Genomic DNA, 20,521 nt, shown 5'->3' on the forward strand with positions numbered 1-20,521 from the left:
CCCCATTTATTTAGTTTTTTGTAATCTTTATTGTAGACGCAGGTCCTTATAAAACAAGTACATACAAGCAGATAGAAAACGTAGTAAAATTAAAAAGTAATGAAAGACACAACATACAACGGCACAACTTTAGCTATTTTTATTTTTGTTTGGAAAATGTAGAATGCCAGTGGTTCAAAATTCCCCGAATGACCTTTTTCACAATTCTCATATCAAGGTTATTACAATCCCTGGGTGCGTTCTCTTTACTTTTATTTTCAGTATCAGCCATTTCTGTTTCTTCCGCTGCTGTGAGGAGCATTGGACTTTTTTCTTTCTTACTTATAGAGATGAGATGGCTCAGGGATCCTTCTCTCCGGCCCGTCACTTCCAAAGTTGGCTGAAGTCACTTTCACGTCATTTAATTTTTGCACTGAATCCACATAAATGCACACTTGTGTATGGATACATGTGGTCCCGGATTACTTTCTGAGTGCTTCATCATTTCAAGTTGAGCACATTATCTTTTGTGCGGTACGTTGTCAGCCTTGTTCCAGTTCTGTTGGTTCTGCAGGACATACGGGTTTGTGAAGCCTGGCGTCTGTGTAGAGTGTATTTAATGTACAGTTCTGCGGGGTAAGGCTTCTTTTTTCCATCACATCAAATGACTCTGAAAACGGAGGAGAAGAAGAGTGAGTGGAGCAGAGAGACAAAAGGGAAGACAAAGGAGAGTGAGCGAGGGAGGGAGATGTAATCTGTCTCCAATCGATTGGCTGCACCTCCGACCACTCATGGGATTCGGCAATCATTTGTTTCCATCCGTCTGCCTTCTTTAATTTTTCTCTTTCTTTTTTAATTCCCCCCCCCCCCCTCGTGTAATTCCCATTCAATTAAAGTGGGATGTATTGGCCGGCCATTGGTTAATTGCTTGGGGGCTTCTCCATGGAGATACGTAGAACTTAATGAGATGATGTGGTCCACTTCTCTTCACACTGTGTGTGTGTGTGTGTGTGTGTGTGTGTGTGTGTGTGTGTGTGTGTGTGTGTGTGTGTGTGTGTGTGTGTGTGTGTGTGTGTGTGTGTGTGTGTGTGTGTGTTTTTAATGTGGCTGCACCTCCGTGTCCTGCAAACAGGATGGGTCAGTGTGGAAACAAAGGAATTTCCACCAGGGGTTAATAAAGTATGATTGGTATTAGATTTAAGCTTTAACAGCTCTGGTGCAGTTAGTCTCCCAATCGAAAGGTTGCTGGTTCGATTCCCCATCTCCACGTGTCAAAGTGTCCTTGAGCAAGACACTGAATCCTAAGGTGCCCCTAGTGGATGGATTAGGTACCCTGCATTGCAGCCTCCTCTGTGTGTGTTTGAATGGGTGAATGTGATTAACAATATAAGGCGCTTTAGGCACTGCTCAGGCACTGCTATATAATCCATTTCAGCTAATGTTAATTTAAATCCAGTGAGATTATAAACCATATTACTCCAGTCTTGTCTTTTTTTAGATTGAGAGAGGCCTCCTTAGTGGTGAAAACTATTTAATTTTAAACAGCTAGTGAATGGAGAGCACTTATTAAGACTCTTTTATTAACATACTTGTAAACAAATACAAGCAGAGGCTTAATTAATCTCTTTTAGAAAATGAATGTGTTTTGGGGCTGGATTACTGGAAAGTCTAAGTTTAGGAAAAACTAAAGGTTTATCAGGACTATTTCCAAACGACACATCAATCCATCTTTAAAGCATTTTAGAATTGTACCTAATAATCATATGTAAACATTTCTAAACATTAACAAACTTGGACACATTTAATTAAATTTCAACACATTTATGTTTACGTGCATTAAATAATAACAATACTGGAGAAAGTTGAACCTGACCTGCAGCTTTTCAGCCAAATTTCTTCTTTCAAATGATAAATTAGAAGCGATGGGACAGAGAGAAACAAACCAGAGATGCCTTTTGGCCAATCACCGAGCAGCTCTGGAGATTTAAAAGTCGCCCCAAGTCTCGGACATGAAATAAGGCTGATTGGTTTAATTTCATGTCAGCCACTCTGGTGTTAATCAGTAATTACTGAGATCACTACTAAGCCCCGCCTCCTCGTGGCGAGATCTGAAGCCTCAAGAAATCCTCTCGTTTATTGAAGATTGTCGATAGAAAACGAAGCGAATACAGTTCAGGGTTCGTTGTTAGTTTGTTGACATAAACATATTTCAACATTGTCACTGTTTATTTATTCTTTTTATGTTGTATTTTTTTCTACTCTGAGCCTGAGGGGAGGGTGGCACCCTGGCGCCCCCTATTGGCCAGCTGCCACTGCTCACATCTCCATGGAGAAGGGTGGGCATGCGATCCTCGGGTCCCAGTAAAAGAAATAAAGAAAATCATCCAACTGATGTAGAAAAGAGCAGATAAAGCTGAAGCTGCTCCCCTGAAACTCCCTGCGTGACACAACCTACTGACGTCTGACACATTTTTGACGAACAGTAAAGAACACGCCACGAACCGCATCGACCCAAATATCTGCTCGTTGGAGATTTAAAGACTTCTGTAAGTTAATGTGTTGAAGTCTGAATACACTAAGCCTGGATGGTAAACGCTAGCCTGCAAAGTACTTCAGCAGTGCTATTCTTTCTTTTTCACCAGCTGCTGTTTGGACTGTGGAGGATCACTTCATATCTTCATGAATGTGTTTCTGCTTCTCTATGAACCACCATTAAAGTCCATTAACTTTCCTGTCGCCTCTCGGCCAAATGTTGTCGCTCCATTCTGGGCAGCAGTTGAGTTTTTCATGTTCACTTTTTATTTTCCCTGGGTACTCTGGTTTCCTCTCACGAAGCAAGGATATGTTTGTTTGGATAATTAGTAAGTCTAAACTGCCCAAATGTGAGATTTGGGTGTATTTCTGTGTTGTCTGGAGCCTTTGTGTTGCTCAGTTGTGGATAAAGCAGAGACTTACCAACACGCCCCGGGCGTAATCCACTCGGAAACATTGCCATTCGTCTGAACACGGTCATTAGTGAACACACCTGTTGCATATTCGTCTCCAATTTTTCTCTCCGTCAGATCTTCGCTTTCACATGTTTGACCATGTTGGGCAGACGTGATCTCAGCGGGTCGATCCTTCATTCCTAATCCTGGGGCAAGGCACAAATTCACACACTGCATTTTAATTTAAAGAAGAATGATGTCACACACGCACACACACACACACACACAGAGAGAGAGAGAGAGAGAGAGAGAGAGAGAGAGAGAGAGAGAGAGAGACTAATTGAACTAATACTGCTCAAATGGTGAATTGTGCTTTGTTAGTAAAACCAGACTTCCCTTTTGATGCATGTTTCACATATTTTCACATAAAACGGCTTTTAAAAATAAAATATAAAATGAAGGCTATTTTTCCCTCCAGCTGGTATAATAACAACAGAAATCCTCAGTTTTCTCCAGCGAGAATCTTTCTTCAGCCTTTTTTCCTTCTGTATTTGTTCTAGTTTGATAAAACTGTGAGTGCAATACCACGATGTGAAGAAAATACCAGCTTTGGTCTGTAGTTATTGAACTTGGCTTTGTTAGTTTGAGGTCCATCCCTCTCGTTCTCTCCTCCTTCCAGCCATTTTAAATTGATTAACTCACTGAGCACCGCCTGTACCCATAAGGCCTTGGGGCTTTGGCTCTGACTCTATCTGACTCTGCTGATGAGACAATTGGCCGGCGAGTCCATCACTATCTGGAAGGCGCATCGCAGGCCTTTGTTTGTTGTGTTGGAGCCTGATTGATAGTACAAACGTCTATTTATGGTACGCCGGGCTGAGTGTTCGCACATGCTCCTGCTTCTTATTGGACACCGAGTCAAAAGCTTTGCAAATGTGCGTCCGGCGAGGGAAGGGACCGACAGTGAGTCACCTTCCATCTGGTTATCAGCTTTATTGGCTCATCCACAGGTATTAAAATTTGTTCTTGTGGCGAATTATGACGTTCCACTTCAAGTAATTGGCAGCTCTGTGTCCTACATATAGAGAGCTGTACCCATCACATTGAACAGACTGTGCCTTACAATGTGCTTTATCTGGACTTTTTAACAAATCACATTTTCCATATTAATTTCTAGAATTTGCAGAATTCTCTGATTGTATTAAGCCCAGTTTAGTTTGTCATCATTATGCCTGCTGTTGTTTTATTTATTCTAATTCAATTTTATTTATAAATAAATAAATGAGGTACTGTTTACATGACAATGTTCCAAGTGGCAAAACCTCGACCATTAAAAAACAAAGTGTTGCGTTTGTACGACAGGAGCAGACACACTGACAATGATGTACTTTATCTTGTCAGGCCATGAGGTGGCGCTGTTGCTTGTTTTTATTTATTTTTTAATAATGAAACCACACAAACAGTGCAGAGATCAATACACAATAAACGTTAACAAAGGTCAGAGTAGCCGACATTTGAGAATTGGACGCTATTAGAATCTCAACTATAAAAGTACAAATGTGGACATAAAAATAGAATATTGACTAAGAATCCTGCCACTATGTTGGTTATTCACGCATGATCACAAGAACTATTTAAGACGGCGGCGGTGCAAAGTTCCACCTCGGCAGCCATTTTATTTTATATAGACAGTTTTTACTTTTTTGTATATTTAAAAGTTTTTTAAAAAATGACAACATGAATGCAGGACGCTGCGACGGTAAATGGGGGCTGAACTGCTAATAGGAAGGAGGGAATAATGCTGGGAGAATTTAAATACACCCTCATTAACATATTGGCTTTGCCTTTTCATAAATAGTGCAGCAGAGTAAGAAAGGTACAACACTTCAATCTAAATGAGATGAATACTGGAAACATCAATTCAGAAGAATCTCATTCAGCTCGAGAGCCTGAATACCTTCTTTTGTCACTCCTCCCCGTTTTTTATTTTTTTTTGTTTTTTTGTGCGCATGTCGTTCGTTCTCTTGCTCCCTGCCTGCTGATCACACCCACTCAGAACAAATGCCAAAAGTGTTCCAAATTTCCGTGGCAATTACACGGCGAGGCTGCAGAGGGGGAGACGAGTGAAGCAGAACAACTTGAAATGGCTTTATCGAAAGGACTCCCAGGCTCTTTAATTACACCATTATTGATTGCTATGTGCAGGTTTCCCACTTTCACTCACTGCTTTTTCTTCTAAACTCTGCATTTGGTTACCAGCAGAGAATAGCACTTAGATGCTTCTGGATTTAGAAGTGAGTTATGTCCAATCAGAAATACATTAAAAAAAATACACCCTAAACTAACAAAACTAGAAAAAAAGAAGAAGCAAAAGACAATTTTGTAGCCTCGCTTCCTACCGCCAACTAAACAGGCGTAAAAGTGATGCAGTGCCAAATAAAACAGGGCTGCTCACTCCTATAGACTGCCTACGATGCTCATAAGAAATATAAAATTACTCCACGCTGATTGCCTTGGCTTTCTAATTAACACTAAGTTCACACTACCTCCATGCCTCTGCAGGCAATCGTACACAAGATCACACACACATACTCAAACACACTCAGACATCAGGTCTGCAACGTTTTTAAAATAATATCTTTGTGTTTTTTTTTTTTTTTTTTACTTAACAGTTATATTTTTGATCATACAGCATTTATTTATTTTCAAAACTGAAGAATTGAGTGGAAAAACTGAATGAACGTCCAACCACCTCTCACACCTGAAGGCATAATAATAATAGTTGTTATTTAGCCATCTAAAGTGGCCACGTTTGTACAAGTCGTACGTACAAGTCTTTCATCTGAATGTGACTAATATTAGTTTTTTAGTGGGTGACTGTGGCGGAGAGTTGGCAGCTCAGTACAGCTTCTGCATTATTGTTCTTGAAATGTTCCTGAAATGTAGTTGAGCATTCTCATGACACGGAGAGGAAAGTCAATAAAGAATGAAATAGTTGCTCCAACGCCTGAACTTTCCTATACCTGAGATGAAATCTGCATTTTGAGTGCTATATAATTGTCAAATGTGTTGGTTTTGTAAATACGATGATGTGACGTGAGCTGCGGACCTCTTGGCCAGGTCACCCTTGTAAAAGAGTTCTCCATATCAATGTTTTCTTTTTCTTCCTGGATAAGTAGAGGTTAAATAATTAAATAAAAAAATTAAAGGCATGATGTGTCCAGAAATGACTGTGTTGTATTTGGTGTTATAAATTAAATGGAATTGAGTCATTCGTAGAGCTGTGAGTCTTAGTCACAATGGCTGAATCATGCAGACATTAGTGGTTATGTTGGATTATTATTAACAGTATTTGTAGAGTATTTGGTCATTGTTATTGTTGTCCAGGTCCTGCAGCTGCTTGTTCTGGGCACGTCTCATAGTTACAAACGCCCTCCCTGTTCAGTAGTGTGGGCTTTAAATGTTGGAGCAGTTCTGCCTTCAAACCAAATGACCTGAGTTGGATTCCAGGATGGGGCCTTACTGTAAGGCTTACTGTACTGTATGGCGTCTGCTTGTTCTTCTGTCGGCGATACCACAACTCCCTTGTCCGTCTAATTTAGCCTGTGTGAGTCACGCTCTCTTCCATAGCTCCTTTAAATATTTTCATCAACTGTCAAACATAAGTTAGAGCCTCCTCTTACCTACTGAAGCGGCCCTGTCTGTAAACCCATTCATCATGATGGGGGAATAACCACATGACAAATCTCACTCCCTGCTCTCCGTTCATACTTCTAATGATTGAATACACAAACGGTCCGCATGTTCCACCCCTCCTTTTTAGCCGCAGTAATTTGCGCAAATGTCAGAAGTGATAAATGGGCTTTGCGGCACACGCGAGGGAGAGCACAAGATTTTTTATTTATTTTTTATGCCGTATTAAACTGAGGCGAGAGGACAAGCGGACGAGGAGGGAGGGAGCAGGGGAGAGAGGCAGGAGAAAGTGGGCTGTCACGTTGTGGTGCTGTGCTGTAGGCGGGGGATCTCTGTCACACACAGTTGGAGCCGCTCGCTTCACATCTTCACTGGCACTTGGGCTGCGTTTCCCTCAGATATCCCGCCATCGACCCCTCCGGAGCTCCCGGCCGTCCAGCAGGGCGAGTGGGGCTGGCAGACACAACATCCAGGGAATCGTGTGGCACGCCGAGTGTGTTTCAGAACCGAGACTCGGGTGGAACTTTTAAGACCTTCCCGCCAAGGTTTTCTTGTTAAGGTCAATCCGCCAACGATGGCTTCTTTTCAAAATAGGAATCTGTGAGTTATCTCTTATTTTTGACACGTCGAGTATGAAAGGCTCTCCCTTTCACACAAAGCCTCGACCTGCTTCTGCCTCCTGATGTCAAGAAATCGGTCAATACGTTTTATCACTTGGTCTTGAAGTAGAGCCGCCATTCTGCTCCTAATGAAGCAGGATTTATCTGCTTTTCAGGGACCGCTGAGGGTAAAACCACTCCGTCTAGAACAGCAGATATAGCTCCACCATCTAACCTGCCAAAATCTACTGGTGTATTTATTCATAATGAGTGGTGGTCACTTTAACATGTAATTATGTTTTGAAAATGACAAGATTGTCAGATTTATATTACCGAGAAAGTCGACGTTAGGTGCTCAAGTTTCTCTACAGAAACAATTCTGTTGTTCACATTAAAATTACACGACCTTCAATTCCCCCAATTTTTGTTTTTGCTAGAAGTCTTATTTATTTGTTTGAATTATGATTACTTTACACATTGCACTCTGGATCATGGCAATTTTCTATTTTCATTTTATTTGTTTGACCTTTATGTCACCAGGTAAGTTAATTAAGAACTGGTTCTCATTAACAATAACAATTAAAACCATTGGAGTTGCGACATAAAGTCATCATTATTTTCGAACATGTAAAGCAGCATTGCCGTTACAAACAAGTGTATGAAAAATAAATAGTTCGATTTTATTTGATTGCTTGAGGAAAAAAAAGCGGTCTTGGTCGTCTGTCCACGAGAATGTCCGTGTAAATGGACTTCACTTATATAGCGCTTCCCCGCTGTGTGAGCAGCCCCCAATGCACCCTCATTGTTAATGTTTATAGCGTATAATTTAGTTTATTTATTTATATAGTTTTTTCTCTGCATGCATGCGTGTGAGTTTTCTTCACACAAACAAGTAACAGCACCCACTAGTGGCCCTACATGAAATCTGCATCGTCTTCAGTGTTTCTGCTGTTGCCGTGTAGACGGGCAAGGTTTTCAAAGCCTTGCTGTCTAAATGCAAATTCACTTGAAACGCTGTCGTGTAAACGAAGCCTGAATGTTTTATGACGTAGCATGTCGCCGTAAAAAACACACATACACAGAGAAAATATGCAAACAATACACAGACGTCCCAAACTGTAAAACATTATATCACTTTATCCATTATTACTCATAACACTTCTCTAAACTTTCCTTTTTTTATTATTAATATTACTTGGAACTTTGATTATGGGCATTCATGGAGTGTTATAGCAAGCAAAGTGTCTTATTTTATATTTTATAACATCTGGCTATAAAAAGGGAACTACGTAGTTGTTTTAGCTTTCTCGCTCTCGCTCCATGTTTCTCCTCATCTTCCCTCGTCACCAGCTCCATCGAGTCAGCCTTTTCCTGGACACAAGTCACTTGTACATCAAACTGAAAGGTTTCTGACTGGTAACACACTGGAACATTACTATAAAGTTTCCTCAGTCTATGAGTGGAGAGGCCTCGCTAGCAAATACTAGAATATAAATATACATTTTGCTAATTCTAAATATTTTATATCTGCAAAACCAAGGCGCTTGCCGGCAGCTTGTCATCTTGAAAACACACTTCCCCAACAGAATCTTCCAGTCAGACTGAAGATTTCAACCCATGCTGTGTCTCTATGTACGTATGCTCTTTTGGGTAATATCATATTAAAGTTTTAGTATCATTGCCTATCATCCCACCGGGGATGATTTTCATTTCTTTTAAACTCAGTAATAGCTCCTGTAAAAATGTCAGATTGGCCAATAATAGCAATGATCACATCTGATGTAAATCACTATGATAACCCAACTGTGGTTTTATTTCAGTTTTTTCATTATAGCTCATCTTAAATGTGCTCATTGTTTTTTCCTCCTCACAGAACGGAAAACGATAAATCTGACTGTTGGAAACCAGTTGTCCTACAAGAAGATTTATAATGTCGTGGGTTACCTGAAAGGACGGAGAAACCCAGGTTTGTACCAAAAGCTCTGAGAATGTGTTTCTCAGTAACGCCATCAATTCAAATGGGGCCGAGGTAATCACATTGCAAGGCGCGCCATACGTCCGTTGAGAGCGGTTTGGAGTTCAGTGTCTTGCTCAAAGGACACTGTGACACGGGGGGCATGGGGGATTCAACCTGCAACCATCTGGTTGAGGGACAACGGCTCCACCACCCGAGCCCCAGGTATGATACCTTATATGGAAAAAGTAGGTTGTGATGGATGAAGGCAGGTAAATAGAAACACCACCAACATCTAAATACTTTGCTCCAGTGTCACATCCCAACTATTCATGGCCACTGGTTCTTTGGACAGCAGCATTCTTACATTGAGGTACATTTGTGTTGTATAAAAGGCAAATAAATTGAAATAAAATGTGCTGCGATTGACGACATAAACCCACCCGAGGTGCTTGCTGATGATTCAGTTTGGCTTCAGGGCAGCAAAACATGAAACTAGTGCTTCAGTGATTTAAAAAAAATCCTGTTCTTAAATGATTCATTTAACCTTTAGTGCAGAAATACTTCCACCATAATACTCCTTCTCCTCAGCAAAGCGTATTCAATTAAAAACAAAACAAAGTAAATTGCTGATTTAGAGTAGTTTAGTGTTTGACTCCCCCGGCTGACGCTCCGCACGATGTAATGTTGTTGTCATATATTTAGGCAAAGCTCGCAGGCTTCCCTTTTCCTCAAACAAAAGTCATCAGCGTTCTGCTTTCCAGTGATGAGTTTGGCTCTGTTCTCCCCGCCGCCCGCAGGAAGCTGCAGTCGTACTCGTCACCGCGGTGTTTGTAGATAATGCAAGGCGTACAGAGAGAGCAGCCTGGAGCGCTCGTGTTTTGTGTGTTACGGGAGTGGATGAGGTTGTTCACCCGGAAAAACTCCACTCCACTCTGCGTCTTCACGCTGCTTCACTCCGTCTGAGTCTGTCTGATTAGTAGGTGTCGGTGTGTTTCCTATTTATCTGTATGTTTTGGCAGATAACATCTTTATTTTGATCCCGATATAAAGATCTCCAGAGATTTTAACTCAAGAAAAGTCGCCTGAACCGTTTTTGTACTTGAAGCATTTGGGCAGCAACCAATACTGGTCATATTGCAATACAATCAATACGTAACACCAAGCAAATATAAATGAAAAATATATAAATGGAGCAAAAATAAAAATTGTTTCATCATAACTACAATCTCAACATAGTCAATTTTAATGAAACATTTCCCTGCAAAATACGGTGACATGTAAAAAAAGCCTCCTATAAATGTTATAGAACAAATTGTTATCTGTAAAGAAAGGAAGTTTCCTCTATCTCGACATGGGAAAACCTGTGAACTGGAATGAAGTGATCCTCCCGCAGAGATAATTAATTCACCATTGGTTGGGTTTCGGTTTGAACTCAGAAACAAATACTCAAAATAACTTCAGTCTAAAATCACGTTTTGTCAAAGTGCTCCAATGAGACTGCTTTTTATAAGCTGCTTTCTGCTTCTCCTCCCACCGCGATTCAACGAGGGTGAAGATTGTGTTCGACTGTCAGTGTCGCCTATTTCAGCTGACAGACTCCAACCATGAGCGGGTGGAGATGACGGATGGATGAATGAATATTACAGTTTGACAGTTTTGCTTTTCAGGCTTGATATTACTGCAATTGGCTCCTTCAGTTCAGTACAATTTCTCTCCTTCTCTACAATCTATGATCATTGGGTGCACTTTTATTTGTTTAGTTTAATTTATTTATTTCATTCATTGTAAAAAGAACAAAAATCAATACAATGCAGAAGGAACGTTTACAATACATTACAGAACGTATGTTTTGGAATTCTTGCATGGAAGGGAGCAGAAGGAAGATTAACTTACCGTATTATCTGGACTATAAGTCGCTCCGGAGGAAACGTCACACCAGTCACAAAAAATGCATCATGAAGAAAAACAAAACATAGAAGTCGTAATCATGTCTTTATTTAGTTTTTATTAAGTCTTCGTCCGTGAAAAAGGTATGTTGACTAATATTTTTCATCATAGTTTTAGTCAGAAAAATGAACACTGAATTAGTCCCTCCCATTGAACATGAAGGGTTAACCGCCAATATCAAACAAAATGACTCGTGTTTATGGAGCCAAAACTAATCTAGTGATATTTCTCTAAAAAGCAAAGAACCAAATCAAAACAACAAAAATGTTATAATAAATACATAAAGAGTTTTGACACTTCTATGTCATTTCATTGTATTTCAATGAAAACCTTGTTCTAATCGCTGTTTTAAATCTACCGTGTATTAAAATCTTCCGCGTCCTGATCTAGAATATTCCATAAGTGGACTGCAGTGTTCTCTTAATTTGGTGCAAAATTCTTATTATTATTTGTTTTTGTTGTTTTTTTAAGTTGTTACTTTTAAGTTACAGTTACTTTCTTTCTTTGCAAATTTATTTGGAACATTGATGGGTAAAGTTTCTTTTTGCACTTTATACATTATCTGCCGGATGCTAAAATCAACTATCATTAAATTTAAGCAGTTTTAACTTGTTGAATAAGGCGTTTGTTGGATCCGTAAATACTTTTTGTCGTTTAATACTTTGTGTTCTCCGCACTGGCACGCCGTTTGTGTTTGTACCGTATGATCTGGTGTCAATATTCAACACTTACTTACACACATTCCCCTTCATTCGTTTCATCTCTACTCTCACTGTCAGATCGCCACGTGCTGGTTGGCAGTTCTCACGATGGCGACCAAGGAGGCGGAGCCTCTGCCATCATGAATCAGCTGATCGCGGCGCTGACAGAGCGGACCAGAGGGGGCTGGGTGCCTGACCGGACCACCGTCTTCTGCTCCTGGGGGGGCTCGGCCCTGGGGAACATTGGCTCCTACGAGTGGGGAAAGGTCAGCTGGCACAAGAGCATCTGCTTTATTAAATGTCAATTCCCGGGGTCGAAGGTAGAGCCCGCTGGATTTATTGACACTGCTGTGAAAATACAAATAAAGAGGGTGGAAGTAAGGCGCCATAGAACAGTGGACACTACAACAGTCGCCATTGGCAGCAGCCACACTGAAGGGCAATGTGATAAACGTGTCCACAGGACAGCCAGCTTCTGTGTCTCAACGTCGTCACGTCGAAGACAAAATGGCCATGATTGTTAATTCCATTAAAAAAACAAAAAAAAAGATCTCTCAAATACTCATCAATAAGACTCATATTCACTCGATAATTGTCTTCATCTCACACGTTAAATCCTAATCTCTACGGAGGGAGAAAATACTCCCTCAGCCTTCGTTGCATCATCAAACTGTGGACTAGACGATGTGAAAGCACGTAGGTAACAGCCGTATAGATCCATAAACTAGTTCACTGACATTCTTTACCTTCACAGTGATTCCTGATCACCTCAATGCATCACTTTGACGGAACCCCCACCCCACACACACACACACACACACACACACACACACACACACACACACTAATTTACTCTCAATATACAATGTGAACACATCTGTAATCTCATATCTCAGGTAAAAACAATAAGACACATTGGAATTTGATAAACATGTGTAACTGTTGCACACGCTGCCGTGTTCAGCTGGACCAGTTTAACCGGATCAAACTCAGTTATACGTGAGACGGAGCCGATTCTAGAGGACGACTACCAACAAAGCAGTGCGATGAAATCATGGGACATGAAAGTGTCTTTGTGAGCGGACAATGTGTGTGTTGCCTCCAGGAGAACAGTGTGGTCCTGCAGAGCAGCGCCGTGGCCTACGTCAGTCTGAACTCCCCGGTTCGAGGCACAGAGACTCTCAGAGCGACGGCTTCCCCGACGCTGCTGCAACTCACCTCAGACATCCAGAGGGTAACTACGACCTTCACTTTATTTATTTACTTACTTACTTACTCACTTATTTATTTATTTGTGATTATTTATTTTTGATTACTTATTTAGTTGTTTATTTCTATTGATGTATTGATTTATATTTTTTAATTTATTTACATACGTGTTTGTCGCTGCTGACATTGCTGGAAGGAATTCAACGCGGTGGCTAAATGTGCGTTTCCGATTGTTCTTGTCATAAAGTGTTCCTTTAGAAAATGCTTGTAAAATATCAAGTCTGCCACCTTTTTTCTTTCCACTTAAATGACATCATCAATATGTGCAGGAGGCTGGTTCAGTCAAATTCTCCTCCAGTCACATCGTTTCTGTTGACACCACTCAGTTGCATAATTACGTATAATTAGTATGTGTATGTTCATCATGTGGTATTATTGAGGAATATTTACTGTTCCATTCTTGCAATGACGGAGGAAGCTCTACGACAGCTAGATCAATATATATACACACACACACACACACACACACACAAAACAGCCATTCAGGATGTGCTTTATCGTTGGTGGAGAGACAAAGACAATACTTCAAACGCCACGTTTCCCCTTCAAGCAGGATGGTGCTTCACCAACAGGCCATAGAAAACACGGCAACTAATTCAAAATGTAAGTGAAGCGCTGCCCATTTTGAAGAATCTACTGATGAACACGGTCAGAGGAAATAGATTTTTACTTTCTGCACTGAGTACATGTACCCACAGACTGTCTGCCAGTCTTGAATCACCTGTCAAAGATCTTTTAACCTCATCAAAATGTCACCTAACGCACGTTTTTACAAACTAAAGATGAGTTACCAGGTGGTTGTTATTAGACTAGCGTCACATGAGTGTGTTCTCAACAACTTTGTGACTAACTTTGTAAAATGTTTGGATTCCCCCACACCATGAGTTTCTTCCTTTTTGTCTGGGTTGCTTATTTATTTCATGCTGTTTTGTTGCTGTACTTTTGTTGTAAACCAAGAGTTTTTATTGACTTTGGGATCAGTATTGTTGACAAACCACCTGGCCTTCCGGGCTTTTAATGCTAATGCTGTTAACGTACCAGATGTCTGTCTTATCACTGCAGAATACACACTCACAGACAAATCTGGACTCTGTGCAAAATGTGAATGGTCGGAGTTTGAGAATAATGCACGTGGTGAAGTCGACGCTGATCCTTCCTACCAGTTTGTCTGGAACCAATTCTCCTGTAAAACATTGTTTATTCACTTTTTGGCTACGCAAAAGATTCAGGAAATCTTTTAAACCTTCTTGAAAGGGGAATGTGAAAGACTGAAAGTTTGTTGTAGACCCGAAGTGGGCTACAGGCGCTGCACTATGGCAACCACCTGCTGATGCCTCTTGAATCAACGCCACCGGTGAAACCGGTTCTCCTTTGAACACACCAACAGTACCGAGGGCTTTATGACTCAGTGATCCACCGTGATGCTTAATTATTCCCAGACTATTTTGTTTCTCCACATTTGCTTAACTCTGATATAAAGACTATGGATACTCCCCTCATTATGAAAGCAACAGATAAGGTAAATACCTGTAAAGATAGGCTCTTCTGTGATAAATTCATTAGTTATCCTCTAAAAAAAGATGAATAATAATGGGAAAAACACTCATATCTCGCTGACTCTTATCTAAAATGCCAATATGAGTCATACAATGTTTTTTTTCTCGAGTGGATGAGTCCCATTTTCTAAAGCAAAGTCCCTCACCAGCTTTTTTTCTGGAAGTCTTCAGAATTTCATGAGTATATATTATTTGTCATGTGTGTCATTGGGTTTATTTATTGTGTTCTCTGTGTAAGAGGTTGTTTCATGCCTCTTCCTGACCGCTGTAGTGTACACAACAAAGAACTATTATATTCTATTCTTTTCTATTCTATTCTAGATGAGCTATTTTCACCCTGTTTGCCCATTGAAAAAATTAAAGCAATGTCCATTAAACTACTGGACAGAAATCCTTCAAATCATATCAACATGGAAACTAACGTAATGTGACTCATTTCCCTCGTCCCAATGCCATCTTTTCCTATTTCTTTTTATATTTCTCCTCCTCCCGTAAACATTACAGGAGAAAGTACCTCGTACAGTCGTTCTTCCTCGCCTGCTATCGCCTCCAATCTCCTGCTCAGAATCTCTCCACCCTCTCATTTTTTCCCATTAAAGTTTCCCTCCCGCTTCTTGTAACCACTCTTTCTTCATCTCTGGTGTCACTTTTGGTTGTGTCGTTTGCGTTCCCACCGAAGGAGAAGCTTCATTCCACCGCCGGGTACATGTGCAGGTCAGGAGTTGACAAACAGTGCGGTGCGATGTCCCTCTTTCAGCTGTGAAGTAATTAGGAGAAATGCTCCTGTCTTCCTGTCACATGCAGCTGCAGACAGACGCTGAAAAAGCAAAGAGAAGAGACATCGAGAAAGGACCTTTTTGGGGTTTTTTTGGAATTTCAATGAAAGAAGAAAATAGCAATTAAAAAGTGCTGCCTTTTATTAAGTTATTCGTTATTCCGTCAAGGTGTATGTTGAATCTTTTCAGACCTGCAGCAATGGCACAATTGCTGTCGTCTTTCTAGGCATCCACTTCATGGAAACCTGGTGCACAGCAGCTCCTTGTTGGCCGTGCAGACCCGGGGGGCATCAGTGCTGCTGCGAAAAGCACAAAATGAAGCCTTTTGAAGACATTCGTGGCACATTATCCTCCATTGTGACGGGGTGTCTTGTGAATTATCCAAGTGCAGTTTCTCTTTTTCTGCAAAAAAAGAAATGCTAATACTACAGAGGCAAATCTCTAAATTACGGCCAAGATTATGGTTAAGGTTCAATTTTATTAGATAAAAGAATTAAACCTACTAATTGACTTTGTGCCAGAATTTTTTTAACAGAAAAGGCTGAAACAGTGCAATGGTTACTGTTTTGGTTAAATTCACGTACTATAAAATTTGACTTTAGGGGCCACATGCTGTCCAGTTTCATCTTCAGTGGGCCAGACCAGTAAAATATTGCTATAGTAACCTTTAAATTTAGACTTTAAGTTCTTTGTACATGATGAAATTGTCTATATTTTTGCAAGATCTACATTACAGCTGAAAATGACTACAAACCCAAAGTTAGTTTTAATGAAACATTCTGGTGCAAAATACAGTGAAATGTAAAAAAAAAAAACACCTTCTTTGGTGGGTTTGCGGGACCAGATTCACTTCACTTCAATTAAATTTTATTTATAGAGCACCAAATACAACACAGTCATTGTGAGGTGCTTTTAACAGAGAAAAACCTAACCCTAACCCTAACCCTTGGTTTGGGCCCACGGGCCTCAAGTTAGCGAAAGTGAAACTAATAGAGCCGCACAGCGCAGCACCGCTCTGCAGGGAGGCGGCCATTATTCAGATCTCAAAATGAATATTGGGACACCACAACATCTGAATATTCGAACAATCAGGTCCAGCCCGAGTGTTTAGGCCGTTTTAGTGTCGCTCAGCTTTAAATTTGCCAGGAAAACCCGTTAATTGTCCGCGATCGGCAGACTGTCGCTCATTAAGGTGTGTTAACAGTTAAATACGTGTCCTAGCACGGTGACGTGTCCGCCCAGTGCAGGGTGTCCCCTCAGTGCAGGGTGTCCCCTCAGAGGTTCTACCATATGCAGTATGCACAGTTCCCAAATGAGACGTTCACTCTTAATGAGAGGAGCCAATTACAGCCAGAATATACAAAACAGTACCTTTCTTTTTGGGTCCTCAGCTACCATAGCCAGTGTTTATAAGTCTTAACAAATAAAATGATCCACACTATCATTACAGTTGTGCAGAGAACCAGTGAATTAACTCCAGATTCCCTCAGACCAAGTGTTTGCTTTAGTGTTTTTGCCCTTCACGCTAAACTCTACAATTGGTTTCACTTTATCTCTGGTATAGTCTATCACTCGATTCATCATCTGGAGTGTGTCTCGGTTTCCCCAAGTATGCAGCCCCCACTTCCTCCTAATATTAAACAACAAAAAAAGCAGGTCCACTCATGTCATTAATCATGTTTGTACAAAGGCTGTAACACTCACTACTTATCTTACTTTGCTGAGACCTGTCTTACAAACTCAGATGTTTTCTGAGGTTTGGAGTGGGTGCTCGGGAACCAATTATAATACAAGTAGATATTTGTTTTGTAGGAAGGCGTGGGCGACTGGAGGGGGGGTGAAAGAGAAACAAGATGCACTTAGGTGACTAGAAGAATACGAAACAAATGGGGAGGGCCTTGTTTTTTTAATTGGGTATTGGTTGAGGTGTGTGTGTGTGTGTGTGTGTGTGTGTGTGTGTGTGTGTGTGTGTGTGTGTGTGTGTGTGTGTGTGTGTGTGTGTGTGTGTGTGTGTGTGTGTGTGTGTGTGGCCAGTTTGGAGCAGGTACCTCTGTTTGAAAACAAATGGCCACCAGTGGATAGCACATTGTTAGCCTGGATGAACACGATAGTGGCACATACTTCATCTGCTCTCTTACTCTCGCTCCCAGAAATGGACTTGTCTGGTTGTTTATTTGCTTTCACAAGTTCACAAAAGTTTTTTGTTTTTTTTCGCTCTGCTAATGTGTGAGTATAAGCTATCTCTTGTGTTGGTTTAAAGTGTATCAATTAAATTGTTTGGATTTTTTCTATAATTATTAACAATATTAGACAATATGGATTGTTATGACTGTCCTTCACTGGCCGGTGTTTTGGCTTTACTGGTGCCCCTGCGAATTGGTGACTTCTGCCACCAGCCGTTAGCCGCAGCTGATGTTAGAATAAGACAAACAACCACTGCGATACTTTCATGGAAATGTGGTTAAACGGTGTTCGTCAGGACAGCTACGGATTCTGGTCAGATTTTTAACATCTCCTGTTGGTTGAACATCACATTTTAAAGAAAAATTACTCGCATGTCATCAATCAGTGTTGAATTTAAAAATGGATGAAAATAATAAAATAGCATTTTTTACAATTCCAAATAATTACACAGTGCTAGTCCACGGTGACATAAAATGGAAGGTGAAGGAAACATGACTATTAGAATTACCATAACTTTACAATTTACCAACGCAAGTTGAAAAAAGTCACTCTCCTCAAGGCCTTTTTTTCCCAAAGCAATACCCATCAGGTTTAGTAAATGAACGGCCAACATCATACATGAATTACAGTGGCATGGCAGGTTTTAAAATGAGAAGGCAAAGAGCAACAATAGGCTGGATTTTCAAATCAGGCTGTAAATGGTAAAATAGGGACATCATCCATATTAGGGAATATGGGAGGATGTCTAATTTATTTTTTCCCACATAAAGCCAGCAAAAAAAGAAGCTTCGTGATAAATCAGCGGAATGAGTCTGTGACTTTACGGCCTGTTCCAGATAGTTTTGACAGCACACTTGGCATAATGTTTGAAATAGTACGCTGTTGGCAATATGTTTGAATTACCACAGTTCCTGTATTGTCACGAAAAGGCATTGTGATACCGCGCCAGGCTCCATGAATCTGCATAATCATGGGGGAGAAGCTGCTCAGCCTCAGAAGGCATTTATGCAGCTGACAGCATGGCCCCCTCCATTACCGTTTCATATCACAGCGACAGAACATAAGTAGGAGAACGCGTTTGAAAATGTGTGTTGGGTGAAGAATGAGCACTGTCATTACTCGTGGCGGTGACATTTGTCTGCTCCTGCGCTCTGATGTAGATTGCCTCCTCTGCTGTGAGGCTGTCAGGCTTTTCCTGTTCGGAAAGAAGGTGGAAGGAGGCGCAGTCACACACTTTTCCAAGATGCATTCAATTCTAACAGATGACCTCTGAATCAAAAAACGACAGGTTGCAGCTTAATTTCAATTCATGACATAAGGCCTTGGAATACCGTATAGTTCCCAATAGAAGAGCACCGCCCTTTTGCAAAGATGCGGCGCACACAAAGAAAGAATAAACCTTACTAATTGGGGACCTTTCCTTGAAAATGTTGGAAAAAATAGACCTTAAATGGTGCATTGTAATGCATTCTGGACTACTAAATACTACGTTGTGGACTACTGAATACTATATTGTGGACTACTAAATACTACATTGTAGATGGACAATAAGAACAACGACGGCCTCCAGAGTGTCATGACTCCCAGCCCTTATTCTCTTGGGACTTGGTACTTTTATTTTGACAGTCGCCGTCATAACGGGACTGCAGATGCGAATTAGCCTCCGACAAAAGCTGGTACGATGCATCAAATGACAACATTTGTGTTTAAATTGTACTTTGTAAATAAAAAAAAAATACAACTTGGTAGTTTGTCCACTAGAATGTCCGTCTTCTCCCATTGTTAATGTTTAGAGCGTATTTTTCTCTACACACACACGTGTGTGGATTCATTACAAAAACAAACAAACAGCACCCACGAGTGGCCCGACATCCTAACTACATTGTTTTCAACATTTCTGCTGTTGCTGTGTAAATGCAACACTTTTCTGAAATGAAAACGCAAAAAACAATGTTTTTTAACTTCAAACATTGTCGTGTAAAAGGGGCCTGAATCTAAGGTCCCCTTAAAAAATAAATCCTTCCCTGTGTATTTCACATTCAATGCAATTTGTCAACTTATCCGGTTCTTGCATGACATTGATAGTTGCATCTTATTCCGCTGAGGAAAGAGGACGAGGAAATCTGGTTGCAGGATTACAAAGTCCCGGAGACCCCAGCATAGAAGGGGATGAAATGATTTTACTGACAGAGACAATGGAAATGATCTGTCGCAGTGCAGCGAGAACGATGGTGATGCTCAAGGCAAAGCCACACAACAACATTGTGTTGAGAGGCCAAATATAAAGGAAGGAGAGAAGGACTTGTACAAGTTGGCAAGGAAAAGTGACTTCGCTGGACAGGATTGGCAACATGTTGGAGAGATTCTGAGTGGAGATGGCAAGGTGCTAAATGGAGTGTTGATAAACTGTAAGTGGCGCTATGAGGAAAACAGGAGATCTGTAGATTGGCAAGTTAAGCAAATCAGTCCTGAAAAACGGCAGTAAAGGAGTAACATTATTCAGCTTTTCAACACTTTTACATTTTTCTAATTGGTCCTTGATTTTCCTCCATTTGAATATTGGATCATAGGAGCTGCATTCAGAATCTGCTGTGTCTGTGTGAGCTGGACTGGCTCCGCCCACACATGCCCATCTTGGGAGGAGGAGGAAGTACTTCCTCTCGTGGTGCCATGTGCCAGAGCAGAGCTACTTAATTATGGGAGTCAAAGGGAGGGCCAACCTTGATTGGGATTGGCTAAACCCCCGATGACACTATATAGGGTTTGATTTCTGATTGGCTGGTTGGAGCAACACACTTTTTAAAACCTGAAACAAGCCAGGGACAGAGAGGACACACTGTCTTCACTTCTGGGGCGTCAGTCCAGGTATGGAGATGATTAGTACTGCTGGAAAACCTATAGAAGGTGAATTTTGGAAAATATGATGCCTTTAA

General features: G+C 40.8%; 1 protein-coding gene across 2 annotated transcripts in view; it reads left to right on the forward strand.

Annotated features, from left to right (window-relative positions):
* naaladl2 (N-acetylated alpha-linked acidic dipeptidase like 2) overlaps window positions 1-20,521 on the forward strand; it is a 376,461-nt gene that overhangs the window by 235,804 nt on the left and 120,136 nt on the right. For both annotated transcript variants that reach the window (XM_080474206.1, XM_080474205.1), the window contains 3 exons: window positions 9,072-9,164; window positions 11,882-12,069; window positions 12,909-13,037. In XM_080474206.1, the coding sequence (XP_080330332.1) occupies window positions 9,072-9,164; window positions 11,882-12,069; window positions 12,909-13,037 (410 nt within the window). The remainder of the gene's footprint in view (window positions 1-9,071; window positions 9,165-11,881; window positions 12,070-12,908; window positions 13,038-20,521) is intronic.

This window comes from Lipophrys pholis (assembly GCF_963383615.2).
Source record: "Lipophrys pholis genome assembly, chromosome: 10".
NCBI lineage: Eukaryota > Metazoa > Chordata > Actinopteri > Blenniiformes > Blenniidae > Lipophrys > Lipophrys pholis.